At 35.9% G+C, this 20,986-nt stretch overlaps 1 protein-coding gene across 1 annotated transcript in view; it reads left to right on the top strand.

Moving 5' to 3' along the window:
* Positions 1-20,986, top strand: part of LOC111509054 (solute carrier family 7 member 14) — a 206,292-nt gene that overhangs the window by 104,865 nt on the left and 80,441 nt on the right. Inside the window, exon 3 of the mRNA XM_074174980.1 lies at positions 2,379-2,532. Coding sequence (XP_074031081.1) covers positions 2,379-2,532 — 154 coding nt within the window. The remainder of the gene's footprint in view (positions 1-2,378; positions 2,533-20,986) is intronic.

The raw sequence follows: 20,986 nt of genomic DNA, 5'->3' as shown, positions 1-20,986 counted from the left end.
AGATGCAGGGACTGTCGCGAGGTGTCCGAGACCCTAAAACACTTTCTGTCAGCAAAGCCAGCATATGCAGTCTCGGTTTATATCCATCGACATAATGTGTTTCATTAACATCTACGGCACTCTTACGACGAGACACCGGTGTTGTCCTGCGCTCCAGAGGATTTTGAATCCGATGTGTGGAACGAAAAGTACCGAATTTATCAGAACTATTCGTTCTCCACCTTCAGACTCATACGAGCTAATAAGCCTGATGTAGTCCTTCTCGACTACCAGAGCAAGACACTATTTGTCGTGTAGTTTCCAGCTCCTGGCGATACGAATATTGTCTGAAAAGAGGAGGATTAACGGGTAAAATATCGAGATTTTCTTTTCGAATTCCGCAGACTCCGTCCGCTATGTTAAGATAGTTGTTCTGATTATTGGAGTTCCTAAAATCATACGGCTTGCCGCATTGCCGCACTAAGGCAGAAACCACAGCCGGACAGATACAGAAGGCTGTCATTCTTGGCTCACTGCGCTTGCTCCGAGCACATGATTCTCGGGCCCCACGGTGTGGGGAGTGTTCGTTCCGGATGTATCGGGGCTTCGGGAAACAGGGCCTGTGGAAACTGGGACATTATCTCAGGTAATTTAATTCATTAGAAGCTTAGGTGAAAATCAGATACTTGAAATTGGGGTACTTCAAATTGTAGAATAAGGTATATTAAGCATTGAATATGTAGAATATTAGAAAGACGTGTTGCGTTTTTGTAAAATCGTTTAGTGAAAATCTCACAATGAAGTGTTTTTTGAATACGTTAGTTGAGTTATGTTTAGTTCAGTTGTATAAGCTGTATTTATGTGAAGTTTCATCTAAATCCGTTTCAGTCGTTTAGGCGTGAAAGAGCCACAAACATACATACATCCATCCTCACAAACTTTCACATTTATAATATTAGTAGGGTATAGAAGTATATATCACTCAAAATTAAATACATTGAAATTTCGTATCTAGTAGGCGTTGAGTGTTTTTGATCATAAATTCATAACTACCAAACATCTGAGTGTTTTCTAAACAGTAACCATTATGAATTGCATTATATTATTGATTTAAGTGTCTAATTTTCACTAAATAGTGAATGGCTTTAATATTGAACTATCTGAGAGTTTTTACCTTCGTTATCTGTATAAAGTTCTTCACTTTCCAACATTTTTTTTCCAGGGTGTGGAACGTCAAACTTTCCAGTGAGTTCAATAAAAAACTCAGATTTCGGCAACAAAACGACTTTTGTTCAGAATGTTTAGTAACATTGCAGGTAATCAACCAGGGTTCCATGAGATCCACTGATGAATCAAGATTATAAAAAAATTCTTGAGCTCAACAGATAGTGTCAGGTGAGTTATCGCAATAGCTCATCATTATGTGATCGAAGCAAGAGTCTGATTATTATCGAGTTCATAGTATTGACCTTGGGTTCAAAATACCCACGCATTTTCAACTCAATTACTTGCAGAATGTCGCTTCTGAACATCTAGGAAGAAATGGTATCAAGGTGAAGGAATACTCCAAAAAAATGGGTCACAATGATGTGAGTCTATTCAGTGATACCTACGGCCTGATGACTTCGACAATTTCCGAACAAGCCAAACGTCACACACATGCTCAATCCCTAAAGATATGGTATGGATCTTGCCTGGATCACCCTGAGCGACCCTCGGAAGCTGGCGCCGCAGAAACATCTGGCGATGACCAGGAAAAATCTACGCTTAACAGTAGGATATCTGACTGGCCACTGTCAACTAAGGAAATACCTCCATAATATGGGGCTAGTGAACACACCTCTATGCAGGATGTGTAAACAGGAAGATAAAACTGTCATGCATGTCCTATGCGAGTGTCCGAAGTTATCGTCAATGAGTGAGTGTGTGTTTGGCGAGGGAGTTTTGGCCTACACCTGCTGATATAAAGGATGTCTCCTAGTAACCTGCCCATGGCAGGTTACTAGGACGATGGACCTAGGAGGACAACTCTTCGGGAGGATGTACTATGGATCACATGTGATCCTACAGTCACCCTCCCTACTCTACAGTTACAGATGTGAGTCTATCAAGAATTGAGACATACACTGATTTCTTTGCTGCGTAACCTAACTGGTTTGAGACTGATCCGGATTGTCTATGTACTTGTGAAATTCAAAATCACAATCGATTTGAAGATCTAGGCATCTGGAGCCTAGAATTCGAAAGTTGCGTTGTTTACTAAAATATTTTCTGTGTGAGATCAAAAAATACATAACTCTCACTGCACCGCCCTCAACTTTCACATGTCCCAATGAACGTCTTCTGCCTGCAATCCCACAGGATCGATCTTGTTTCATAACAGACTTAAATTGTTCCAGAAATGTCTAACAACGTTGGATTTGACATCCCTAGGCGTCGGCAGCTGCGTCGGAACAGGAATGTATCTCGTAGCAGGAATGGTGGCGAAAAAAGTTGCTGGCCCAGGAGTAATTATAAGTTTCATTATAGCAGCCATCGCCAGTATATTCTCAGGTGAGTACTTCTTCTGTAGTTTTTGACATGCAGTGTCACGTTTTTCGAAGTTTTGATTATATTACAAACATTTGTGAGTTACAACGAAGGTGGTGACATAAGTAGATATATTTTTACAACAAAAAAGGGATGAGGTTATTTTCGAAATAGAATTCAAAACATTGTTAAAAATGTACTTCATTTCTTCAAAACCGATTTCATAATTGATCAAATTCTCGGATTCCTCATGAATGAATGAAACAGTATGTGGTCATAACTGAAAATGGTGTAATGACTGAAACTAGTCAACAAACATAAAACTATCATGGAAAATAGACAAAAGTGTGTTTTTACAGAGTATCCTCAGTTGGATTTTTTCCTCAGACTTGAATGTACCTAACTGTGTCGAGAATTGTCACAAACACACCTTTTGTCTCATTTCCAGATGGGGGAATCGAAAATATGAATACCATCAGAAGCAGTCGTTGGAATAGTTTTTCGGCCAACTCAAGTTGTGAGTACGTAAAATGACCAAAAAAGAACACCTGACCCAAATTGAGCTGAATTCAACTCAAACCTCACCAAACTAACCTAAACTCTAGTGATGACAACAATTGCTTAAAATCTATCCATTTCCATAGTTGGAATTTTCTCTCTATTCAACCTCGAAGCTCGGTAACTCTTTCCAATGGTCGCTATCGCGATTGCCTTATATTTGAATGGGAAACATAAAACTTTCAGTATAATCAAAATTTGGTGTGAGATTTTTTTGGCTAAATCAAGTTGTGAGATCGGAAAACAATCAGAAAATAAAGCCGTACGTAAACAGAACTGAACTCAACCCTAAATTAACCTGATCTGAACCCGAATCATTCCCAAACATTAGTCGCTGAGATTAATCCCACTCAAACCTAAAGTAACCTAGGTTAGGTTAGGTTGGGTCAAAAGTGAGTTAGTCGATTCGACTCTCCACCACAACCCGCAAGGGTTTATTGTGGCTCACGCCTATTCAAATGCGACCAAATAAACCCAGCTCCTTAACGGAGCCGATTAGTTCAAATGGTCAGTGATTTTTCAGGTCAGATGGTGGAAGTGCAGCTCTGCCAAACTCTGGGAACCTGATTCGGTCCGGAGCAAGGCAGGCACAAAGTATGTGATCTGCTGTTCCATCATTTTCCAAACATAGGCGAGCCTTTCGACAGTCCGAGTTTCTGTATATGATGATTCAGACAACAGTGACCTACGAGAAGGCCTGTTAGACATCGTAGTTCATCCCTATTGTAGTTCAACAACAGTTTGGTTTCAAGCTCCAAAGCGTGAAGGAATGCTTTGGAGTGAGCCAATCCTAGAGAAATTTGCCAGAAGTCGATAAATCTTCTGGCCATCCAAGTGTTCAATATTTGTTTGGCATCGCCTGAAGCGATATCAATGGCAGGTTCTGGTCCGATGGAGCTGCTTGTAACACCTTTCTTTGCAAGAGGGTCGTTAGCACCATTGCCTTTCAGGCCAGTGTGGCCAGAATCCAGACCAGATACCAGTTGTCAAGTCTTTCTATTAGGGAAAATCATTTTTGGCTACAGCCAAAAATGATTGCCTGGTGGCTACAGCCACCAGGCAATTGTTCTATAAGAGATCTGATAGTCATCACATGTATTTCATGGATTTGTGTGGAAGCTAAACCCCCAGTTTTACCACAAATATTCCGACATGTCCATAAGGACAGTTTGGCTCTGTGTAAAACTTTTTTCAAGTGAGCGTTCCAGGTGAGTATTTCATCAAGGACATTGCCAAAATATTTCACCTCCTTTCCAAATGGAATGGTCTCACCACTGAGGGAAAGTGGCGTTAAATCATCCAATTTTCCCCTCCTGGTGAAGGGAATTATCATAGTTTTGTTGGGGTTGACTAATATATCCTAAATAACGTATTCAGAACAATGTTCATTTCTGAAAATTGATTCTTTCTTCATGTTTGGATGAGGAATTCAAAAATATAAATATCATCGAAATCAGTCGCGAGGGTTGAAGTGAATGTTGGCCGAAACATCTGCATCTCTAAAACTCGTACACAGCGGGATCTATCGAATACCTGTCGGGAAACAACTGCTTTCCCTGAATACCATGACGGATATTGAGTTTTGATAATAATAATAATAATCAATGGGCTTTATTCATTGACATACATTGTTCATGAAGAAGAAGTAAATACAAAAATCAATGAAAGGGCAAAGTTCAGCCGAGGCTGTTCTACAACTTAACCTGGGGGAAAGCATGTTTTATATAGAAATATGAAAATAATCACCTAGTATACATTGGTAAGTGAGTAGTTCATGAATCTTTGTGAAACTGAGAAAAAACGAAGGTTATAAATTCCAAAGTAAATAATAAAAATCTAATTGGCTCAAATAAGGTCAAATATATAGCAAAACATACACAAAGGGGAGAAAAAGGTAAAGCGTGAATTTCAAATAAGTTCTATGACACTTCGGAAATTTCAGGGTAGTTTTTTGTAGAAACCAACCTTCATGAGGTTTTTCATTGAACACTTCCTATCTTTAAATTTAACACAAACAATATTTGTTTAAGAAGCAATGAAACAAGATTTTTTTTAGAATATTTCCTCAATTATATTTGAGTTCTATTTAAATCCTGGTGTCACTATAGCTAGAATATTTATTAATTTTTGTTGTGGTTTATATGAAAGAATTGGTTTTGAGACCTAACATAATCTATTTATTCACCTCGTTATGTGATCTGAAGAATATTCCATTTAATGGTGAATAATAAATCATTATTTTTTTTAAACCGAAGTATGCGCTGGTCAGGACCTATCCCCCGAAGCCCCGAAACATTCTTGAGGGCGCGCCAGCATTATCAACCAACGACCACTCCCCACACCGTGGGGTCAGTGATCATTGGATCTCATGTGGATTGTTTATTAGGGTCAGGTGCCAACTGCTCCAGAGCATACGTCGTTGTCTATGGTCGTGTGCCTTCAGTTCCTGAGTTAGTTGAATTTTGTACGGGTGCAGGCCCAAGGCACGACGCAAAAATCGCCAATCGCAAATCGCTGCACACACTCAGAGACAGTGGCAATATTTTAGGTAGATCATGTGTTTCGTACGTACGACGTACGTGTGTTGGTCGATTGTTAACTAAACCAGTGGTCCCAAATGTATCCGCCATATTGCGAATAGTCAAAAGGGGGAAGCGCGCGGTACTTTATCCGAACAGCACACTCATTTTGATGAAACAATTGTATTATTTATACGTTTTGTTGAATAGATACTGGATAAATGACAACTAATCTGACTGATATAGTTACAACAAGATGTCCCTTAACAATTGTCAAAGTTCATAAGTCCCTATTGGAAGACCCTAAAGAAATACAGTGAATTATATCTGAACAAAAGTCAATTTCTTGATTATTTTTGCTACTCAGTTCGACCATAAAATTCTGCATGTATCCTGCTTTTCTTGAGAAGTAAACCGGTTGACCTGAACTTAAAATTGCGTCTAGTCCTGGACATAAATGAAAACTCAGAAAAATGCTTTTCTATGGCTCAAAGTGTCCTGATTCCTGGTATTAGGAAACAAACAAACTGGAGAGAATATCACTTAACAGTAGTGTGAAGGTAAACATAAATGAAGGAACGGTCATAATATGAGATGTTACATGTAACCCAATAGAGCAACTAGAGTTGTCAGTACAGAACTCCCGTGTCTAGTCTGTTTGTGTAGAATCGAAGAAGTATGTAGTTTATCAAAATGAATTTACCACTCTTGATAGAGAAATGATAAAAGTACCCAATAAATTTTATTCACACTTAGAAATTAAATTTTTTGCCAAAACGTCATTCCATTATTATACTTCCAAGTCAAAAAGAGAGTATATTGGAAAAAATAAGAGGCAACCTCAGTGGAAGCCAAGACAAGAGTCACAGCTGGCAAGTCTATTTCAATAGTTTTTTTTTGACTGTCGAAAAATTTTGCTCATTGTTTTTTTATAACCGACGCACAATTAATGTTTTCACTTTTATGCTTTATCATTAGATCAGGCCCAGATATGATCCCATCATTTTTGTTAAAGGATTGTGCAGGAGCATTAGCAAAACCTTTAACGAGAATTTTTAATTTATGTCTGGTATCTAGAACATTCCCAGATACTTGGAAATTAGCTAAAGTATGTCCTGTATACAAAAGTGGTGAGAAATCAAATATAGATAATTACAGACCCATATCTATTTTACGTTTGTTTTCTAAAATTTTTGAGATTATTTTATATAATCGCATATATGCTTCTGTTCAACGGCAACTATCTCAATATCAACATGTTACTAAGCGTTCTACTGTTACAAATCTAGTCATTATTACTCAATTTATTTCCAAAGCATTGGATAACAATGGCCAAGTTGATGTTATATACACGAATTTCTCTAAAACATTTGATGAAATTGATCATGGTATCTTGCTCAATAAACTGATGAGTTTCGGTTTTTCGAATACTGGGTGTCAGCTGATGCAATCCTATCTGACATGTAGAAAACAATTCGTGTATTATAACGATTATAAATATAGAACATATATAGCTCCTTCTGGTGTGCCTCAGGGCTCCAACCTAGGTCCTCTTTTGTTTTTATTGTTTATTAATGACTTATGTGAAACTTCAGCTTGTGAGCGGTCAAGCTTCGCGATTGACTTGAAATTATTTTCTATAAATAGGGAAGTAGGTGATTGTGTAAATCTTCAATCTCAATTAGAATTATTTCTTGTTGCTTGGTGTAGCAATAATAAGTTGAAACTCAATGTGGAGAAATGTAAAGAAGTGAGTTATAGTCGAAAAAAAAGTTTATACATTCCCGTATGTAATACAGGATTCAGATCTGCTGAGATGTAATGAGATCAAAGACATAGGGGTAATATTCAATCATGAATTTTGGTAGACATATTCCACAGGAAGTTTCAGAATCTCTCCGAGCTTATGATTTCATTTTTAGAAATTGCAGAAACTTCCATAATATTAAAGCCATGAAGCTGTTGTATTTCATCTACGTACGATCGAAGATAGAATATGCAAGTATTGTCTGGAGTCCATTCTATGAGATTCATAACATAGCCATTGAAAGAGTTCAAAGAAAGTTTTGTAAATTTCTAATTTTCACAATAGATGGTTCTTATCCTGAGAGAGGTATCAGTAATGATGTCATCCATGAACGTTTGGAACTTTTTAGTTTAGAGCATCGCAGAAAATGTGCGTCGCTCATATTTTCATTCAAGTTAGAAAATGAGAGAGTTGACTGTCTTAAAATTCTTGAACAAATTAACTTCAATGTACCACGGCCAGCTTCACGATCTCAATCCATTTTCAGATCTCTCAGAGCAAGAACTAACATTATGCTCAATTCCCCAATACATGTTAGGTGCACAAATTTCAATAGCATTTGTGCTCATGGCGATTTATTCTTCACTAACCTTCATAGCATTATTAGAATTGATAACGTGTACTTGAAGTAGGTAATTAGAATTAGTTTTTCTTTTTTGTTCATTTAATTTTTCGTTTATGGTTGAGTATTGTGAATAAAATTTTATATTGTCCTGTAAATGAGTAACTGTTGGATAATGAAGCTATTATTATTATTAGATGGAAAAGTAGAAAGTCAAAACCTCAACAAAAATCAATATAACCTTAACATAAACCCCTTTCATTATAATATTGACCCAATTTATATTTGATCCGACTCAATAAATATAACAAGTTCCCTGATACACCATGTAGAGCTTGCAAATATCCACTACGAACATCAGTTATCATACAATTACATCCATCGCTGAACAGGGAAACTAATCACTCGTGTATGCCATTGGGACAGGAGCATATGCTTCATCACATTGTTCCTGCCTGTTGCACTAATTATGAAATTATTGAACAAGTCAGCAGTATCCTACGAACAAGAATGCTTGTATTGCCTGTATAATGCTACGAGATAGATAGTTCACATCAAATTATTCAGCAGGAACGGCTTCAATCTGAAAAATGCCGTTTTCAGGGTAATTTGCAAACTATGCGCTTGATTCTAAATAAGATCATGCATTAAGGTGTATGTAGTGGACGGCATTGTATTTTGACCAAAAAATATCAAGTACTAGTTGTTACAGCAGTTTATTAAGCAGCACATCAAGTTTGGGACAGACCATTCGAAACAAATAGTTACAATATTTTTTATCAACCCAAAACTTCAAAACTGATGAAATTCAATACAATTTTTGAGCCCCTATTTTTCCCCTTGGAGGTGGAAATTTCTCATTCCCTTTCTTGATGCTCATTTACGCTATACAAAGAACATCCCTGCATATTTCAAAATTCTATGTTTAGTAGCTTCAGCTGTACGTTAATATAAGTGTGTCAGTCAATCAATAGGTAGGTACCCACTTATACAAAGATTTATATTCGTAATCGGGATAATCTCATAACTCGTTACGAACCATTTCTAGCGTTGAAACCTTGTTTTCTTTGTAAAACTTATGTACAATTAGGCGTATAACGCCTAATTATCAACGATTTTAAGCTTCTGATTGTTCCTTTTTCGTTTTACGGAATGATCAATGATGTCTCCTGCTCTGAGAGCAGTATAAAATTGTATTACGAGCAAGTTTAGTCAGCTCAAAAATCCTTTTTGAAATTTCGTTCAATGAGGCCCCACGCATTTCACTTTTCAAGTAAGTGTTAGTATTCAAAATAAGTATTTGAATTTGAGAATGCAAGTCTTCATTTGAAAATCTCCACGCCGTATAAATATCTTCAACTGAGTCTTCAACTTCAATATTGTCCATTTCATTATCAGAAACATCACGAATAGATCTCCACAACGCCATAATAGCCGCAGAAAAAACTAATTTTATAGCCGTGGTACCGACCGTGGTACCGTCAAATCCTTCGATACTACAGCACTGAAAGCGTTGGATGAGAATCTCATCCTAAGAACGGTTGAAGGTCTTCGGCAACTCGAGCGGATCACGTGGTAAGACAGTGCAACTGTGCAACAGCAACAGTGCAACAGCACTGACAATACCTCAGAAAATGCAAACAGATACGTTCAAAGTGGACACGACATTTCATGGCCATCATGTTTTGCTTCTGTGTGTCTGCAATATAATGGTATCAGTAAATTTATCACATCCAGTACATTAATCTTTCATTTAGATGTTCGTATTGGCTTCATACTTCATACTGTACTTGTTGATTGAAAAAATCGAAGTTTCATTACTTTTTCAAGAAAAGGTGAAACTATCTCAATTCCGCAACACTTCTTCTCAATTTTTCATATAGTACTTCAAATTTCCTTCTAATTTAGTTTCCCGATAATGGAAATTTTGCATAAAAAATAATCTACGTGACATGTTGCTGCAGAAAAGACGACTTTTTTATTTTTTTTTTTCGAAAAAAAAATCGGTTTGATAAATATTGAATAACAGTTAATGATAAGTGTTTTTGGTCCAATCCGGAGCACAAATTAGGTTACGTCAGGTCCAAAGTGAGTGGGTCTATTCGACCCTCTACCGCAACCCGCAAGGGTTTATTGTAGCTCATACCTATTCACACTCGTCCAAATAAACCCAGCTTCTTACCGAAGTCGATTAGTTTCTATGGTGAGTTGTCTTTCAGGTCAGATGGTAAGACTACAGCTCTGTTGAACTCTTAAAACCTGATTCGGTCCCCAGCGGGGCAGTCACAAAGTATGTACTCTGCTGTCTCATCATTTTCCAAATAGAGGCGACACATACTGTCTTCCGACAGTCCGAGTCTCTGCATGTGATGATTCAAATGACAGTGACCTGTAAGAAGGCCTGTGAGACATCGTAGTCCATCTCTACTGTAGTCCAACAACTGTTTGGTATCAAGCTTCGAAGGGTGAATAAACGCCTTGGAGTGAGCCAATCCTGGAAGATTCTGACAGAAGTCCATAACTCTTCTTGCCATCTGGGTGTTCAATCTATATTTGGCAAAGCCTAAAGCGATGCCAATGGCAGGTTCTGGTCCGATGAAGCTACTTGCAGCACCCTTTTGTGCAAGGGAGTCAGCAGTTTCATTGCCTTCCAGGCCAGTATGGCCAGGAATCCAGACCAAAGACAATCTGTTAAGTCTTCCTAACGAAAAGAGTCGTTTTTGGCAATTTTATAACAATTTAGACGTTGCTCGGTAGAAGCCAAGAACTTCAAATGTCGCTTGACTGTCCGAGAATATTGTTATCAGCTTGTGCTCACAATTCTAAAGCGTAAATTATTGCTTGAAATACAGTCGCTTAGGTTCCTAGGCAGGTTGATATCTCTGTTCTTACTGAAAACACCTGCATCAGAACCGAAAGGTGTTTTTGATCCATCTGTGAACCAACAGCTATCTGCTCTTAATATTTCCTTCTCCCGGAGGATCCAGTCCTTTACTTTATAACAGTACGTTATAAGGCAGTTCGTATTCCAATATCATGCTAGTTTGTTGAAAAAATCCCATACATTGATTCCTTCAATCGTCTCACTGTTAAATGAAAATATTTTCTTTGCATATAGAGGCCATTTTTCCAAAAATAAACAATTTCTCTATATTCCTTTCCCATATTTTTCAAGACATTGGGCTTCACCTCAATATTTTAAAAATTATTCAGTTTCAAAAGGTATTATCTTCATAACCTTCTGAAAATTCAGCATGGTTTTCGACCTATATAGAAGAAACATCCTAAATCAATTCAAATGAGATCATGAAACACCACGCTGCGGTGATTAGAAACACGGTCGATTAGTCAAAAGATAAATCGATCTTGCAGGCTGAATTGAAGTTCGACCAACAGGAACATCAATATCAACAGATTCGCTGCTGGAACATCAGTTCATGTCAGTGTTTGTCGGTTGAATTTACACAAAACAGTTTAATCCAAAAGGCACTGCTTCGAAGTCTCAGTTCAACAAAGCTCATCCTCGGGCCAATTTGCGGCCATGAGGAGGGCTCGAATTAACATGAATACACATTGGACAGATTCCTATTACTCTGTGTGCGCTTGGTTTGCCCTCGGCTCGTATATAATCGCTTCAGGATCAAAAATTTTAATTAGAAAATGCGTCACAACGAATATTGACATGTGAATGGATGGAGCATTCAAGTGCACGTGAATGATGTATTTCTAGCATGCAGTAATCGAAATAACGAATAACGCTGGGATTAGGTGTCTCATGATCACTTAAATGAAATGAATTAAAACAGTTTTGTCTTAAAACCACCGGAAAATTTTATTTTACGACCGATTTCGAGTTTCATTCCATTATCAAGTATAAAACTGAAATCTGAATTTGGAACATCGATTTTATATAATTTTCAGGGATGTTGCAAAGACAGGTATTTGAGAGACAGGATGCCAACTTAAAATACCATCCTGAATATTCTAGGGGTTGTTAAACTCATAAATTCAAGAGAGGAGACCTACATTAATCAAGTTGCTCGTTTAGGGGTATGTTTTTCTGGTTTTTAATTGATTTGTTAATTTCCATGGCCTCCAACAGATTCATTTTCCTCCCTATATTACATATATGTAGGATTTTGAGGTTATCATTATTTATCTTGTGGTTTGATTCTTGAAGATGTTCGTACATTGCAGAGTTTCTGTCCAAACAGACGTGTTCACGCAGTCTTATTTCAACATTTCTACCGGTTTGGCCTGTATGTACTGCAGAGCATTAGCCACACTCAATTCTATGTATACCTGATTTTTTCATTCTATCCCGGTTGGGTTTTGCATTGAACAGGGTTGTACCTAAATTATTATTACTTGTGAAAGCTGTTGGAATTTTGTATCTAGAGAAATAAATTTTAATATTATCTGAAAGTTAACCTGAGTAATTGATGCTACTGTACTTGACTATATTGTGTTCTCGGAAGGTTGGGTATAATTCACTCATATGTGTATTGTGAGATTCACCTGATATTATCTTTTCTATTAGGGAAATTGGTATCTGATTGTTCACTACAATTTGTTCAATTATTTTTATTTCATCTTGGAAATTATTTTCCAGTGAAGGAAAGCTCTGTGTATCATTAACCTAAACGCGGATAACTTATGTGAGAGAGGACTGAAAGAGTCAAAGTGAATTGTACAGTCTGTGAACGCGTTTTTCCGGTAGATAGTGAATTGAAAACCATTATTAACTCTTGAAATATTCAAATCTAAGAAGTTAAGCTCCTTATTTTGTTCGATTTCCACTGTGAACCTAATTTTGTTATGTAGAGTATTGAGAAAATTCAAAAATTGATTAATTTCTCTGTTTGAACCATCAAAACCAACCAGTACATCATCAACATATCTGAACCAAAACACAATGTGTTTCTGTGAAAGGGGGTTATTAAGGATGCGGATGTTTTCTGGTGTGTTCATGCAAATATCTGCCAGAATGGGACTTAATAGTGAGCCCATAGTGAGACCTGAGTTTTGCAAATAAAAATTATTATTATATTTGAAGAAATTTTGTTTCAGACATGTACCAAGGAGATCGCAAAATTCGGTATTCAAATATGGATTTGTATATTCAGATTTGATAGTTTGTCAGCTAGGTCTACTAAATTCAGCACTGTGTTTGAAGGATTAAATTTAAATTTTGAGGTCTTTGAATCTTGAATTTGAAAATTGAAACAAGTTACTGGTTGGGACATCTATATATGATACCACGGGTCTGGCTGGTACATGTCTGAAACAAAATTTCTTCGAATATAATAATAAATTTTACTTGTAAAAACCAGATCTCACTATGAGCTTACCATTAAGTCCCATTCTGGCAGATATTTTCATGGACACACTAGAAAACACCCGCATCCTTAATACCCCCCATTCACAGAAACACATTGTGTTTTGGTTCAGATATGTTAATGACGTACTGGTTATTTTCGATGGTTTTAAACAGACAAATTAATCAATTTTTAAACTTTCTCAATAGTCTACATAACAAAATTAAGTTCACAGTGGAAATCGAACAAAACAAGGGGCTTAACTTCTCAGAATTGAATATTTCAAGAGTTAATAATGATTTTCAATCCAATATCTACCGGAAAAACACGTTAACAGACTGTACAATTCCGTTTGACTCTTTTAGTCCTCTCTCACATAAGTTATCTGCGTTTAGGTCAATGATACACAGAGCTTTCGCAATGCCTTTACCGGAAAAGAATTTCCAAGATGAAATAAAAATAATTAGGCGCTCAGTGGATTCAGGTCATTTTTGCCTCCCAAATATGAGTTGAAGTCCTCTTAGAACTGGTTCCCTTTCAATGGAAGAGCTTCATGAAGCGAGAGCCAAATCGGTCCCTCTACGAAACCCTTCTTCACTTGGAAGGATCGATCGCAGCTTGAGAAATTGTTCTTATGGAGATTCTGTGAAACATGTTATTCCTTACGAATCAGTAGATAGTTTTCCTGAAAATCCAGAGAAGAAAATTGGATTGGATAATTCAGGAAACACTTGCTTCATGAATAGCATTTTACAAATGTTGTTCATGACGAATAATTTCAAGAACGAAGTTTTAATGATGAACGAGAACGGGAATGTTCCCTACTTATTCATCAAACTCAAACACCTGTTCATGCAGCTGCAGTTTCGTAAGAAGGTATCATCTTTCCCTCCAACCGATTTTCTGGAGTCTTTGAAGTCCACTAGATACTCGTTAGGACAACGAGAGGATTGTTCCGAATTCTTGGGGTTCTTGTTGAATAGTCTTCGTGAGCAAAACAATAGCAAAATCAATATTCCTGACCGCTCTGGACTGAATGATTCCGTACAGCCCATCTCGTCTTGTGTTTGTAAATCGTTTGCTGGAAAAATCCTCACTTGCTTACTTTATGGTAAATGTTCAAAAAGTACCGAAAACTTATGTGAATTTCTGGAACTTCATCTAGCTTTTCCCAATATGACTAATAACCAGTCCGTGCAAATCTCATTGTTGAATCATCTGAAAATGGAATTTTTAACAGGTGATGATCGACTGTATTGTCAAACATACGCCAAACTAACTGACTCTTATAAGGAAACAAGTATAGCTGAGGACCAGTCAATCTAATAATAACACTGATCATTTTCAAACAAGACTCAATCTCTAACGGAAGCAGGAAACTCTTTGGAAGGTTGGAATAGATGAACATTTCAACCTAGCAGACCACTATTATAATATTCATGCAGTCAGTGTTCACTCTGGCGTTGAATTTGGTCATTATTACGCCTTGTTCAAAGACGAAATGGACTGGTTTAAGTTTGACGATATTCGTGTCACGAAGTGTTCTGGCGATGCATTGAATTTATTGGAGCCTCTGGAGACAACAGTTTGTTCTATAAGAGAGAGGACATTGATAGATCAAGATCTTCAGATGATGTGGTGCTGCAGGTTTTACCGGGTTTTCCTGCAGCTGAAAAAGCAAATGCACCACTGGAATCAATGAAGTCGCCCCGGAGCGCCAATTGATTTTTATTGTTGTTTTCATTTTATTTTTATCATCAAGCAAATTGCAGTGAACAATCAAATACCAATTTCCCTGATAGAAAAGATAATATCAGGTGAATCTCACAATATACATATGAGTGAATTATACCCAAACTTTCGAGAACACAATATAGTTAAGTACAGTAGCATCAATTACTCAGGTTAACTTTCAGATAATATTAAAAATTATTTCTCTAAATACAAAATTCCAACAGCGTTCACAAGTAATAATAATTTAGGTAGAACCCTGTTTAATGCAAAACCCAACCGGGATAGAATGAAAAAATCAGGTATACATAGAATTGAGTGTGGCGAATGCTCTGCCGAACCGGTAGAAATGTTGAAATAAGACTGCGTGAACACGTCTGTTTGGACAAAAACTCTGCAATGTACGAACGTCTTCAAGAATCAAACCACAAGATGAATAAAGATAACCTCAAAATCCTACATATATGTAATATAGGGAGAAAAATGTATCTGTTGGAGGCCATGGAAATTAACAAATCTATTAAAATGAGCAACTTGATTTATGTAGGTCTCCTCTCTTGAATTTATGAGTTCAACAACCCCTAGAATTTTCAGGATGGTATTTTGAGTTGGCATCTTGTCTCTCAAATACCTGGCCGTGCAGCATATCTAAAAATTCTATCAAATTGATGTTCCAAATTCAGATTTCAGTTTTATACTTGATAATGGGATCAAATCCGAAACCGGTCTTGAAATAAAATTTTCCAGTGGTATTTAGACAAAAGGCTTTTTATTCATTTCATTTAAGTGATCATGAATTACCATAAAGTAAACAAGACATCAATCACACATATTGTCTCAGGATCATATTAGTATTATTTCATTATAAAACGTTATATTACAATACATTGCCAGTTCAAAAATTCAACTCATGTTTCTCTATAAGGTTTTTGGAAATTACACGATTTTGCGATTCCGCTTCATATACCCGTATTGAGATCATCATCAAGTACTAGAAGAAGATCCAAAAACCAGGATCTCTTCATTCAAACATACATGTTAGCAATAAAACCTCCCAATGTATTCAGAAATAATTCATTCTGTAGCTCTTGTATTAGTTATTCAGCAGGAAGATAAAACATATCTGATGAAAGACGCCGACTCCCATCTTCATCACACTTGACGTCCTTCTGAAATATTCCCTGGATGATTGGCAGCGCCGACCGCATCCATATGTGATGATCCGACTACGTGTCAAACAGTTTTTTCCAGAGAAATAAGCCAGCAAATACTCACATCTCACAATACAACTAGAAGCCGTAACTCAGCCCGGAACCGCATTTCAAATTTGTTCACAGACGTCGCAGAATAAAGAAAAACTGTATAGTCAGCCGTTTTCCACATTTCTTTCGCCTGTTTCTCGTATTGAATTCGAACAAGCCATGCGGAACAGTCTAAATAACGTGTGCTGTTTCAATTGTAATATAAAACGCGGAAAAGGACCAGTCATTAGTCTGACGTAGCCCCTTCATTATTTTGTTCCTATTTGAAGCAAAAATGAATCACATGGCCAGCTTGAGAAGAGATTACAAATGCACGGCTTCGCATGTGTAGCAGAACATATATGAGAAAGAGAGTTTTTGGCTTTCTACTACTCCATATTGATACAAAAAAATGGAGGAATCTTCCAAAGAAAGGAAGGGAACAATCAATTTTAAAAGAAGTAACTCTATACATAGATGTGTAGATCATGCAAAGAAGTAACTTTCAGATACAAACTGGAAGACAAAGCCCTCCTGAAATAGCTAATTTCATATCAACATTGAATTACACGAGGGAAAAATTCTTTCGAAAGAAATACTTTTATATGAACACTGAATTATACAAAAAACAATTTTCTCTACTCAGTTTGTATTCCAAACATTCGATATGGAATCAAATTAGATATCAATGACAGGATTTCTACACAGTATGCTAAATGAAAGCTAAAAATTTCAATTACATGAAACACTCTCTCCCGAAGTAAAAAAAAGAGTTATTGTTACAATACTGTATAATTTTGAGTAATTTTTGGTGTTGACAAAAAATAAAGATAACTTTGCACCAAAAACTTTGAAAATTACTTCACTTTTCAAGAAAATCGATCGTGATTAACACCATAGTTGTGTAATCCGTAATAATACAAACTTTTGAAATGAACCGTCGTATACAGGATGCTGTTTATTTATCGTTTTAGCAAATTTTGGTTTCGCGAACTGGTTTATTTTGGGCAAAAAACCCAAGAGACATTTTTTGTTTACAATGAAACAGGCTATCGGAAATGAATTTTTAAATGGTAAACAAATAATAAGACAAAAAGTTACATTGGAAATAAATTTTAGGGGTTGCGTTTTCCACCCCTTACAACCATGGGGTAAACCAAATAAATTACTGGCTAAGTGTCTTTTTAGTAGTACAAAACGTCAGGTTAATTTCAATATTGTAACTTTTCCAGTTCTTGTGAAAAAAATTGTGATACAAATATTATGTACCCCCTTTAAGGGGCTGTATCTTAACAAGGGATGCTCCAATGAAGTTTCTTTATATGGAAGATCCTATTTTTTTTTTTTTGATGAGGAATGACCTCCTCAAATGTTTTACACTTATTCAGTTACACCCTGTATACTGATCATCGACTGACAAGATCCAATTATGGGAGCTTCCAGAAGGAATTCATGTGGATACCGTCACATGTCGGGATTTTTGACAATTAACGAGTCGACAAAATTGCACGTGAAACCATCGCTAAAACCATTCAAGAACAAGAAGGAGTACGTTATGTTGACCTGAAAGCATTTATGAAAACTGTGGTTTCTAATTACTGGTCATCCATGTGGTCAATATCTAAAATGAAATTGAAAGGAATTAAAGATATCCCCAAACAACGAAAACAACAAATCATAATGACTCGTTTGCATACTGAACATACAAAGTATACTCACGAACACTTACTGAAAGGGGAAGAAGAAAAAATCTGCTATACATGTGGGGTGCCAATTTCAGTTTGAAAATTTTATGGTGAAGTGTCCGATCTTCGTGGATGAACGACTGAAGTACAATATCAGTACAAATATAAAGACAGCTATTGGTGTGAACTGTAACTTTACAAACATACTCGAATTCCTTTCTGAAATTGGTTTACTCAACTAATTGTGAAAAACTCTCTTATCCCAATGTTATTTAAATTAGTAAAAAAATACTATTGTAAATGATAATGTTATGTATGTGTATATATGTGTATGAATACGGAATATTGTTGGGGATGCAGTCAAAATTACTGGGCTGTTGTTTAAAGAATACTCTTCGTTATATGGTCAAGCTTTCGAGAATGTTTATTCCCTTTATCAAGACATCTACAAGAAATTCAAAACATTGCAAAAAAAGTGTAAAATAAATTGGTGAAAAATGTACTTACTAACTTGAGGTTATAGTAAAAAGTCAGACGTGGCAATGAAAAAAAAAATACTATTCATCATGTAGAAAAGTGTCATACATTCAATTCAAAGTTTCAGAGAAAAAAAAACAAAAAACTTATTTTATTTAAACATTTGAAACTATTTCCCTAGCCATGCTTGGCACTCACTGGGTGGTGTGGTAGCAACCAAAAAGAGAAATGAAACAGAAAATATTTGAAATTTGATAATTGACATTATGAAAAAAGACATTTGAAGTTTGGTGATTTGACAGTAAAACAACAACAGAATTACCAAATGGCATACCAACCCCATGGCTGTCATAAACAAAATCAAAAGTATCTAACTCTGGGTACAGTGCTGCCAAACACTCACAACTGAACTAAATGGTTTTTTGACAGACTCAGCTCTGCGACAAACCAAACACTATCTGTTGCTTGGGGAACTTGGAGGAATTAATTCCAATTTCAAGATATGATTATAAATTGTGCTGAGGTCGTTGAGCTCAATCTTTTTGTTCATGTTATTAGTATTCCTTTTGATAAAGGACATTTCTTTAAACAATCGTTTTTGTAAGTTGCTTTCAGCTTCACAGCACTTTAACTTCGGTGTAGTTCATTGTGTGTTTAGTACTGATGACATGCTCTGCAAGTGCACAGGTGGTTTTGTTTGTGTTACAATCACTTTTATGTGACGTTAAGCGTCCAGATTAAATTCTAGATGTTTGTCCAATATATGTCTCGTCACATGTATGACAAGAAATTTCATATACTACATTTGAGTTTCAATTTTGGAAAAAAAACTATTAGTAGTGGTAACGATGCATTGGGCAAATTTCATTTGTTCAGTCTTGAAAACGTTCAAGAGTTTAGGTGTTAAAGACTGAAAATATGGTAGTGTTTTGAAAAATAATGTATTCGGAGGTATCTCTCCACTATTTGAAATATTCAAATTATTATTTTGATGTGTATATATATATATATATATATATATATATATATATATATATATATATATATATATATTCCAAGTTGCTAATAACCCTTGTAATGGATGCAACGATATTTCTAAATAAAAAAAACAAACATCAACTCACTGCTGAGTATACAAAACAAAATTCTCAATGGTGATAATATTACTATATGATCTACTTATTGCTCTTTGAATAGTTTATTTCTATATCTATTTCAATATCTTCGTATATCAATTTCGAACAAGGTGATATGAAAAGATAACTTTTGAAGGTCAAGCCTTATTCATTTCCTCTTTCTCACACAAAATTGTATATTATTGTATAGATTCAAAATGTATAATGACGATATGAAAAGTAGTTACTATGAAATGCTAGCATTATCTATGAAAACAACTATTTGTGGAGTATGAAAGATTTTTTGTCTGCAATAAATAACAGAGAACTCTCTGATGATAGTAACCAAATTTGAACTTCGACAGTCAAAGTCGAAATTCGAAGTCGTACGAAGTACCAAGTCTATTATGCAAGGATATGTCACTCTTATGAAACGCAAACGCTAATTATGTTGTCTTCGTTGTTCATTTGTAGATAAAAAGAATGATGTTCTTATACAAGTATGTGTTTTCCCAACTTTTTAATGGAATTTTTAACGACAGCTTATATGTAGTTGGACAATTGGCGAATGCGCAAGTTTATAAAAAATTTGGCGAACTAGCGTTTCTCGCCAAAAATTGAACTGAAATTTAAATATGCAGAATAACAACTTCAACTAACTATAATTACAGATTATTTTCAACGTGAATGAGTTCTCTCCATACAGATATTCTACAATGCCTTTCGATAACTCAATAAGAGAAACCCAAAATAATTATTTACCTCAATGCAAATAAAAAAATGGCGGACAAAATTTCACAACGACTAAATGCTGACCCTGTTTCACCCATTGAAGTGAACATGAATGGATGCTCATGATAAATCCATAACGTATTCAAGTGAAACGTTACTGTGAGATTTTTACTGAACAGTTAAAAAAACAACAAGATATTTACATTCAAAGTTTCAAAGTTGAGGGTTTCCCTGTATACAAATTCTATGAACATATTTCTTCATTTATGTGGCAAGAAGATACAGTCAAAAATAAAACTGGAAATTTTTTTTCGTCTTCGTATATTTTGGTAACTGAAGGAGCTAAATTCAATTTTTTTAATAGAACTCGTAAATTTTAAACGTTATATTGCAACCAATCCTTCATCCTTTACTTCCCACGAGATATCTGAAAATTAGAAAAGCTTTTCAAGTAGAGGGGGAGTTTTCAATGAATGAAATGTAGTGATATCCGATTTGTCAGTTCTGGATAAATTTCATAGGTGGCGCAAAAATACCAGTGCCGAAAACCGAACTAGGTTTGTTGATGCTTGCAACAGCTGCAAACTCAAGCAAATGAATGAAAGCGAAGAACTTTACAATCAGAGAATAAGGGATACACTGAAGCTGGTTAGTGACAATCGAAACGTCGCGACGTAACTTGGTTTGGAATCTTTTAATTTTTATTTTTCATTTTTTGTTAACAATATTTTTC

The sequence above is a fragment of the Leptinotarsa decemlineata genome, unplaced genomic scaffold (genome assembly GCF_025532065.1).
Source record: "Leptinotarsa decemlineata unplaced genomic scaffold, Ldec_3_MD MMD2_tig00000882_RagTag_RagTag, whole genome shotgun sequence".
In the NCBI taxonomy this organism is placed as follows: Eukaryota; Metazoa; Arthropoda; class Insecta; order Coleoptera; family Chrysomelidae; genus Leptinotarsa; species Leptinotarsa decemlineata.
The sequence above is the reverse complement of the archived record's forward strand: the minus strand, read 5'-3'. Positions and strand labels throughout refer to the sequence as shown.